A 9,806-nucleotide genomic window follows, 5' to 3' on the forward strand; every position below is an offset into this window, starting at 1 on the left:
CCGCAAGTACGAGAACCTAACGAAAAATAAAAGGGCACATTTGAACTTTTTTTTTGGTTTGCAGTGATCATGGTTATGTGCCCTTTCATGCTTTTGATTTTTTCAATAGGAAATTGTTTGTTATCAATCTGATTCTTGGAGGACATGTAGGGAGTGTACTAATGAATGGAATAGTGGAATAATCCCGAATGTTTACGTTTTGGTTTTGTGCCCTAATGAAATGTTTGGCTCGAGATCAGGATCATGGATCTTCAACTTTGGGATTCGATTTGAAGACCTTTTCATTGCGAGTTCCACTGCCACTGGGACAGACGTTGGATTAATATTGGCAATTTTGGTATGACGTACAATTTAAAATGCATTTTTCTGCGTTAGTAATCATTTTAAGCATGATTTAACTAGTCTAATAATTTTGGGGTGACATAAATTTTGAAAAAAAGTTGCAACGGATTTAGTTATGATTGAAAATATCCAAGTTTCCGAATCTATTTTTTTCTAATGGTGAATTTATTTATTTATTTCCAACTTTCAAGTCCATGGACATGGTCAAAGTACCCCCACCCAACGGTGCAGTAGCCCTCGTGCACATGCCATCAGTAGCAGCATTCACATCTTAGACTGTGGAGGTGAAATAACTTGATGGCCTTTCCCGGAGATTTCCAGATCCGGCCAAGGAAAGTCAGATTTCTTTCTTCCGAAGAGATGATTTTGATACACACAGCCCTCTTCCAACAAGTCGGTCTGAGCTTTGTTCCGCCCCAAACCACGCGCCCAAAGGGACCCCTCTTTAAGAGGAAAAAGTGCCGTGGGCCGTGCTATTCCGTGGAACTTTTCCGGCACGCTCAAGATTCATTTCTTGGGTATGGTCTCTTTAGGGGGTAGTTCATGTATTACGCAACGCTGATCTTGATATTTTTTGATTTCCTTTGTCTTATAATCAAATAAAATTTGCTGCAAATTTTAATTTTAAATCATGTGGCATAGCAGCTAAACGTGCTACGTAATTTTGGAACGATCCCTTCAAGCAACCTACGCTCAACCGTATGGAACACTAAGTTTTACGCTGCTTATCTCACGAATGCGTGAACCGATGGTTTTGCTTTCCTTTCTGGCTCTCTGTTCACGGAGGTTTTCCTTAGACTTACTTTAGTGTTTTATGATGCAGAATGAAGGAACGTGAGCTTGAGGGGAGCCTGGGATAAGACGGTGAGTTACGCGGAAGAAAAACCATATTTGATGTGCAACCAGATTATTGCTGTAGCGTAAAACGTAGATTTACATACTCTTTTCTGCGATTTCTCGTAAAGGATGCTCAGTTCACGGTTTCGGCAAATGCATTTCGCTGAATCCCTAACCTTTCCGAACTAACAAATCCTTCGTCCCACTCGAAATTTCCATGCATGGCTGCATCCATCCAGATAGGGAGAGAAAGAGAGTATTCTAAAATTTCGCTCGAAATTATGATTAAGGACGTCCTGAACGTTCGCCAACTCCATGCCGAGCACTCAATTGGTTTTAGTGAGGGAATCCCCACTCCCCCCCCCCCCCCCTTTCGGAAACACAAAGACCAATTGAATAAGTTATGCAAATGTGTGCCAATTCCATTCAGCATCCAGCAGCTGGTTTTTGCGGTACTTTTCGCAAGTGGTTTACATTTGGGATTGGCCCGAAAGAAACCACATTGTTGTCATTAGATATGGCCATCGCCACCACGAGGAGGTTGAGCAGCTGAACAAAGTGGGATTTGTGTTTGAGTTGCTTTGTTCTACACTGATGACGACGACGACGGTTGCAGAGCATATACGAACGAATGGGCGCTTTTCAATAAGTGATATTGACTCAAGCTGAAAGGGACCGTTACGTGAAGGGATAGATGGGCAAATATCCTGCAAAGATGCTCGAAATGATGGTCCAGTACAGAAGGTTTGAATAAATAGTCGAAAAGTGCATCCACTTGATTTTCAAATTAAAGTTAAATTGATTAAAGTCAAATATCACAATTTAGACATGGAAGTTTTCCTTTTTGAAGCCCTGTACTTCGTTCACTTCACAATAAGAGCTCGATCTAAAATTTTATAGCTGAAGCAAATTTCTACAATTCCAAACTAAACTCCGGTTTAGTCTAGCCAGAAGTAAAAATTCAAATCAAATTGTTCGCTCTACATTATGGCCTTGACGTTCTCTATTGGGAGATTCCTACTCGAAACTTGGTGTCCGAAGGTTTGAAACTGTGAGATAATCTGAACCTTTTTTTATTTCTAAGCTTCCACCCAGCCCGGGATTCAAACTGACGACCTTTGGATTGTGAGTCCAACTGCCAACCCAGGTACACAGAAAAAAAATGTAAATTTACCCAACACTGAAACCATGTTTTCAATGTAAACATGCTCAATGTAAATTTGAAATTCATTGTAAAAAGTTATATTGCATTTAAAGAGCCTTCATGTAAAATTAGATTGAACGTATCTTATGAATCTCATGCGAATAGATTTTTTATTCCTGTCAAATGATGAATTTGAAAATCTGAAAAGCATGTATTTGAATATTAAATGTAAAATTTGCTCAATGTAAATGTTTTTAAAAGCGTAAATTTCAATTCAAAGAGATTGTTGTTGCCAATGACAGTTCATTTTTCATGATGCTTCCGAGGAAGAGTGCAGGAATGTTTTGAAGTTTTCTTAATTATAAAAGTGGTGTGTTTAGTGATTGGAGATTGAAGTAAATGACGATTGTTTACGATTGACGAACACGTCGATTGTTTACGATTGGAATTATCAAGCTGGTAAGTTGAGGCGTTCATTTGCGGGTGCCGTCAGGAGCAGCACCAAATTTTAAAGATCTTGAAAATTATATCTGTAAATTATATTATATTAGAAATTGTGATTGCACTTACAGAATAATAATTAAAAGCTGGTACAACTGTTGTTGCTGCGGCGTCGCAAAGATCTGGCGGGGCGGGTTGCCGGAAAGTCTGCCGGAAGCGGCTGCTGACAATCTTTGCTGGGGCGTTGCGCCTGCGGCTGCGGCTGCGGCGGCGGGTACTTAGGAATGTCCGTTTTCCAATCTCGACCGACTGGATGGTGGCGTTCGCAGGCGGATTGTACGGGAACATGGCTTCTTCGAATCCCCGTACGAATCGTGGTGATCGTTGTAGGGCGATTGCTGTTGATGGAGCTGCTGCTGTTGGATCTGCTGCGGCTGCGGTTGAGCCTGCTGGATCGGGGCCTGCTGTTGGGGAAGATGCGGCGGAGGCTGCTGCGGAATCATCTGAGCTGGTTCGAACGCTGCTGAACCGGTCGCTGGTCCAACATTCGCTCCGGAACTCCACCTACTGGTAAAACAATTGCGTTGTTCATCTTGTTGCTCTGGACACTTCCGGACAGCGCTCCTGCACTGTTGCTGTGCACGACCTGACCTCCGGCAACACCTCCCGGACCAACCATCGGCAAACCACCTTCGTTGGTTGGTCTTGTTCCTGGTCTGGTTCTTGAACTGCAGCGACGTGGTCACCTTGCAGTCACTACCTCTACGATCCTTCTCCTTGCTACTCCTCTGGTTCAACAGCTTGTTCTTGTTATTATTGTTCGCCATCCTGTCCGAGCTGTACCGACTTCCGTCGTTACGACCATCCCGATACTGACCATCGTGCTGCTGCACCTGTTGATCGTACTCCCTCTCCATGCCACCACGATCGTGATCAACCCGACGCTGGTCAGCCGGCGGCCTCGGACGACCTCCACCGGTCCGCTCATCGATCGCTCACCGGGACTGCCGACTGGCGCGGTGCATTTTTTGGCTAGAGCGCGGCTTGCCAACGCTGCCACTGCTGTTGAGGCTGTTGGTTGTTGTTGCTGCTGTTGTTCATGCCGCCGACGCCACCGCCCAGCTCGGAGAATTCCTCCGGCCGCGGGAGAGACTTGCGCGGACGTGTGTGCTTGTTCACGTTGTTCGACTTGGAGTACACGTCCTCGTCCTCCCAGTTGCGAGTGTACTTGTTGGGACCGCGGCTGGAGGGGAATTTCAGTTTTAAAAATAACACTTTACAACAAACCTCCTTCCAAAATACTCACGTATAACGCCTTCTCCTGCGCACCCTCGGCGGACCATCCTCGCTCCTGATGTCGTATCAATTCCGCTCGCGAATTGCCACTTCCGAATCGTCTTCGAAGCCATCGACTTTTCCACTCCCTTCCGTTCCGTCCTGCAGTTTTTTTTTATCTTATGTAATCTGTCAGTTTGGCATGCCGTGCATAGAGTTATCTACGTGCGCATGTATTGTGTGTACGTACACGAAGGATTTCTAGGTTAAAATTTGTACCCGCCAGCAAAAACAAATGGTAAGCTAGTGTGCGTGACATCGGGCTTAGATAGCTCTATAGAGTTATCTACGTGCGCATGTATTGCGTGTACGTACACGAAAAAGATTGAGGTTAAATTTTGTACCGGCCAGCAAAACAAATGGTGTGATAGTGTGCGTGAGCTCGGGCTTAGATAACTCTATAGAGTTATCTAAGCCCGCTCTCACGCACACTAGCACACCATTTGATTTGCTAGTCGGTACAAAATTTAACCTCACTTTTTTCATGTACGTACACGCAATACATGCGCACGTAGATTACTCTATGGCGTGCACGTTTGATGAGAAGACTATAGTTGACCCACTCCAGTCGGGTTTCCTTCAGTATAACAGTTTTGATTCAAACGTTTCGCGCGATTTTGTTAACAGATATATTTTAATAGAACGTTACAACCGAGGTTACAACTTTTAGTAAATCTGGTACAAATATTATTTAAACTTTTTGTCCTAGTCAACTCAATCAGAATTCTGAAACGACTGAAACAATTAGAATCGTTTACGAAATACGTTTCAAACTAAACAACCGGTTCCATCTACGCACCGGTTGTTGCGGTTGAAACGGAATTCGTTAACGATTCGAATTTAATTCCGTTTCAGAATTCCGATTGAGTTGATATCAATGAATTTGTGAAAATAATTTAATACTTTTGGTTCACGTCTTTTCCGATATGTGTTCCCAAAATTCATAATTTATAAAAATATTTCGAAAGCCATAAATAAACGTGAGTCTACAATCGATTTATAAAGTTTTTTTGATCAACAACATGGAAATAATTTTGTTTGTCGCTCGATTTTTTGAGTAAATTTTGAGGGGATTGGGGGACCAAAACTTGAAATTAATTTGCAGAGGCCTTAGAATTATCTTATACACGGTGTGTTTGTCCAGAAACATTAAGATACAAAAAATCGACAAGTCTCATATTTGGCACCATGAAAGATGAGATCTTTCCTTACATTTTGCGGTGTGAATCAAAGTATTTCATAGAGGTTATAGGGCATTTTTTTTTTCAATTTTGAAATTTTGAAAATTTTCTGAAAATCGGTAGATTTACGTACATTTCTATCAAAGTTCTTATGAATAAACTTTGAGACACTCTAAACTACATATTTGAGCAATGTTTGATTTACAATTTAAGTTTCCGTATTGCCCAATAATAAGAAGGTTTAAAATATGAGATTTATAAATAAAACAACTTAATTTTAATTGGGTTTTGAGGCAACCATGGAAAAATATCAAATAAAGTTTATTTTATCAAAAATCTTTCAGGGCCTGTAAATTGTTTTAACCCTTACCGTACAGAAAAAAATCGCGATTTCAAAATCCAGATTTTTTTTAATAGGTTCTATACACATATGGAAGACAATAGCTTATTGGACCTTTTCAAAAAAAAACTCAAGAAATGAAATGGGTCAATCGTCTACCGTAGTCGTTGAGGGAAAAAAACGCCGCAATACCCGTTCTTGAAAAAATGGCTTTAGAGCCCTATTACATGTTCGGGATGAAGAGTCTGTAGCATTTGTCTGTAAATTTTCCATGGTACAGACTTCTCTGACAGCTGCTCCTATGTGTATAACAGTATACCAGATCACCGACAGCCAAAACGTCAGAAGTTTAATTTTGCGGCCACGAAAACACCTCAAAAAGTAAGGTGGGTGATTGCGAAATTTTAAATCATTTGGAAAAAAAACCTATTAAATAATTTTGTTTTCCCATTTTCAGTTCCCGAACATGAACGTGGCAATCTTGTCCATCACCATGGTGCTGGGAATGATCGACATACTGACAAGGTGTTGCTGTGTGCCGGACTCAGCCCGGGAGCGGAAAGCAGGAGGTTTGCCCGGCAAGTGCCGCATCGACATCGACGGGTACCTCATCGAGATCGTCATCTGTCTGATGAACGGCAACCGCACAAATTCCGTTGCCTCCAGAACCTGGCGTAGGAGTTTAAATAGTGCCATTAAAGCTTCACTAGTTTTGCTGGTGCACGATAAGGTAAATTACGGTTGGATTTGGATGAGCTGTTTTTTAATTTATTTTTCGTTTTAGAATGTTTACAATTGTGCCACCAAAATAAGACCGGCCACGGATCGACCAAGGCAGTGCTGCTTACGGGAGAATTGCTGAGGCTGGTGGACCTGTCCTTCGAACAGCCAGGGAAACGTAAGTAATTCGCGCACAACTTTCGTCGTCATTACACAAAAGTGCATTGACCTGATATTCTGGGGTCTATTATGCGTCCCAACATGGATCATCTAGCGGTGAAATCGCCCTCAACTCGTTTGACCAAATGGACAAATCTTCCCTCGGACAAGCGCCGAAAACAAGTTTACCACTTCACCCAAATTAAGACGACACCCGTGACGGACTAGATCAACGACGGAAACTGGTTTCAGGAACGGCTGCGGTTTTAATGCAGAGGTCACCGTCGTGCGCTACCAGGAGGAAAGCTGTCTAAGCGAGGACCTCATCGGACTGAATCTGTTCACCGGCTAGCCGATGGAATAATTCGATCAACTCGATCAAGGGTCAACAGATGACGATGGGAAAACAAATCGTGAATACTCATTCTTGGAATTATGAATATGAATTGTCATTTTTAGCCAAAGATTCTCTCACCTCGTTGAATTTAGAGTTCGATATACATTTCAAAATATTTGAATGTGTATGCTGCCCGCAGTACCGCATAAAACCAAATATTATGAAATTTACATCGGATTCTAAATTCAACGAGGAAATTTTTTTTTTGCTTTGGTAAATTTACATCGATTTCATCGGAAAATTACATGTTTTCAAAGCCCTTTTTGTACCGCACGTTTAAATCGGATGGCATGTAAATTTCCAATGAATTTGATGTAAATTTGCATCATTAATGACGTGCACTTTTGGTACATCATAAATGATGTAAATTTACCCGATTTTTTTTTCTGTGTAGACGACCTGTACTGAGTCAACGACCTCTAGGCTCCCAAATTTTGGGGGGTTGTTTGGGGGCCCAAATGGGACCGGAAATGCCTGTTCTGATTGAATCAGTCCATTTTGAAATTTTCCCATACAACTTCAAGGCACCCTAATAACCATCCTTTTTACAATCTTCCGGACTTAAGTCAAAATCGTTGTTTTAGCATAATTTTTGAAGTACCTCTAAACGAAATTGCATAATTTTCAATAGCGACTTATGAGACCCCAAGACGGATTGAATGAGGCCAAAACGGACAAAATCCGTAGGTCTAATTGAGAATTTAATTTTTCGAGTGATTTTATAGCCTTTCCTCTTTAGATGAGGAAGGCAAAAGCAGTCACTTTTGAAAAAATATGAAAAAAAAAGATTTTTCTAACAAATGTCGCATTGGCATTTTTTTATACATCTAAGGACTATAGACCAGATCCTTACAATTCGCCATTGTCGTGCTATTTGTACTCCGTTGGTTGGTCAAAGTCAAACTAAAAAGTGACGAACTGTCACTTTTTACACGGCGTTCACGCACACTGTCAAAACACACGTTTGGTAGTGTGTGTGAACTCCGTATAAAAGGGGTGTCAAACTAAAGTGACCCTGTTCGTTTGACAACAGTTGGTGTCAAACCATCGAGGTTTGAGTGTAATGATAAATTATCAAATGCGTAACCCAAGACATTTGAATAGTTGACCTTTTAAATCTTCTTTCATATTAAAAATACCATTTCGGCATTTTGTGCAGCTCACAATGCCTCACCTTTTGACCTTTACAGATCCCTAAATTTGATTTCGAACCTGAGATATTAGAAAAAACGAAAAAAAAATTTCCGTGCATTGTTGTCATATATGTCAATTCATACGACCATATAAAAAAATGAGTTTGCTTCATCAGCTAGCTTTGTTTCCGTTTTAATCCACGTGGCGCGAAGATTTTGACGTAAGCGATATCGCTTGCGCAGGTTTTCGTCAAGAAGAACTAAAAGAAAACCTGCTTCACTTTTTGAAACCCCGTGTCATATACGTTCTTCCGTGATATAAATCAGGACAAATGTAACGAATTAAGACAGCTGTTAAAGCCAAATTTTTCGCATAATGGTTTGATTTTTTGATTGATTTCGGTTAAAACAGAAACAGAACAAAACAATTTGTAAACCGATTTCCAAATTTATTATTTTAAAATCTGTTGTACGTATAAATATTTGTTGACGTTTCTTGTTTCTTTTAGACATTTTTAAAGAAATTTTTGAAGCTTCTCTTGTCATGACTCCTAATAAAATAAATGAACAATATATTCGTAAGGGAATCATTTAATTTAAATCACATTGGCTTCCAATTTTAGGTTCATTAAAAATCCAAACCAAAACAAGGAACACTAAAAAACTTTTTTAAATTTCCTTTTTACTATCAAAAACTGCTGTCTTGTTTAGATTAAAGTGATGATTATCACCAATTATTAGCATTGTGTTAATTCTATGATTTTAAGCTTGAAAGACACAACAAATATAAAAAAAACATAGATGTTATATTTGTTTCAAAACAATTCCCGGGAGCCCGGGAATTGCCAGGATCATAAAATATTTTTCCCGTTTTCCCGGGTAATTTAAAACCCGGGACGCTCTACTCTTTACAGATGAATAGGGGTGCGCATGATTGCTAAAGCTGATTCGGTAGCATTTTTTAACTCTTTGATTTATTTATTAGTAGGAAATTCACTAAAATTCACGTCTTGAAGTGTGTTTACACGGGTAGAAATTCTGTTGGCTAATCCGGTAAAGCTGTGTTGTTGAATTCGATAAAATGAAAATGTTTCCAAAATCGTCAACATTTCGAATTTTGGTGTCGTCGACAAAGTTGTTAGTATTAGTCACAGAAACAACTTTGCTGAAGACTCTATGGATCTGACTTCTAGGTGGGTTCGTTACCAAACCCATGCATTATGTCAAAATAAGCACTTGCAATAACTTGAACCTTTCTGAAAAACGTGCTAGGAGAATTATTTATTTTGATCGAAATATTCACCCTTTTAGAATAATACGCTGTGCCAAATTTGAGTGAATTTGGTTTACATTAACCTGGTGAGGTGCATAAAGTATTTTTTTATTTGGTAGAACATGGGTTCCACAGCAGACGAGTTTTCTATAGAATTGAATCTAATCGCTCAAACCCAACAGAGCCCCACATAATATAAAAAATAACAAGTGCTGTTGTCACACTGATTTGTGTTCGTTTGCATAATAAAAATTCAGAGGTCTTAAGATGTTTGTAGCTGCTACCTGCATCAACACTGCTGTCGAGGGTCCTTTTCAAACAAAAAAAAAAAGGAAAAATCTTCCAATTTGTTATTGCAGCATCCTCAGCATCTCAGCATCGTGTCCAACCCAGCGAGCTTCCATCAGCTGGCAACACTGCTGCTGCTGCACTGTTTTCTGCCCGGGTGCTGACGATAAGAGCTCTGACACGACGCTGTCAAAAAATAAACACTTTTCTCGCCTC

General features: G+C 40.4%; 1 protein-coding gene across 1 annotated transcript; it reads right to left on the reverse strand.

The window, feature by feature from the left end:
- Window positions 1-2,450: 2,450 nt before the first annotated feature.
- LOC120428112 (ATP-dependent RNA helicase ddx46-like) lies at window positions 2,451-4,618 on the reverse strand. Its single transcript, XM_039593095.2, has 2 exons — window positions 4,071-4,618; window positions 2,451-4,007 (listed from the first exon to the last, which is right to left on the reverse strand). Exon 2 carries the CDS (start codon window positions 3,679-3,681, stop codon window positions 3,043-3,045), a length of 639 nt encoding a protein of 212 aa, XP_039449029.1. The 5' UTR covers window positions 3,682-4,007; window positions 4,071-4,618; the 3' UTR covers window positions 2,451-3,042.
- Window positions 4,619-9,806: the final 5,188 nt, after the last annotated feature.

Source organism: Culex pipiens, chromosome 3, assembly GCF_016801865.2.
Source record: "Culex pipiens pallens isolate TS chromosome 3, TS_CPP_V2, whole genome shotgun sequence".
NCBI classification, from domain to species: domain Eukaryota; kingdom Metazoa; phylum Arthropoda; class Insecta; order Diptera; family Culicidae; genus Culex; species Culex pipiens.

Excerpts from the sequence above, each read along its gene's own strand:
- LOC120428112 (XM_039593095.2), bottom strand. The coding sequence starts at position 3,681 with ATGGAGAGGGAGTACGATCAACAGGTGCAGCAGCACGATGGTCAGTAT.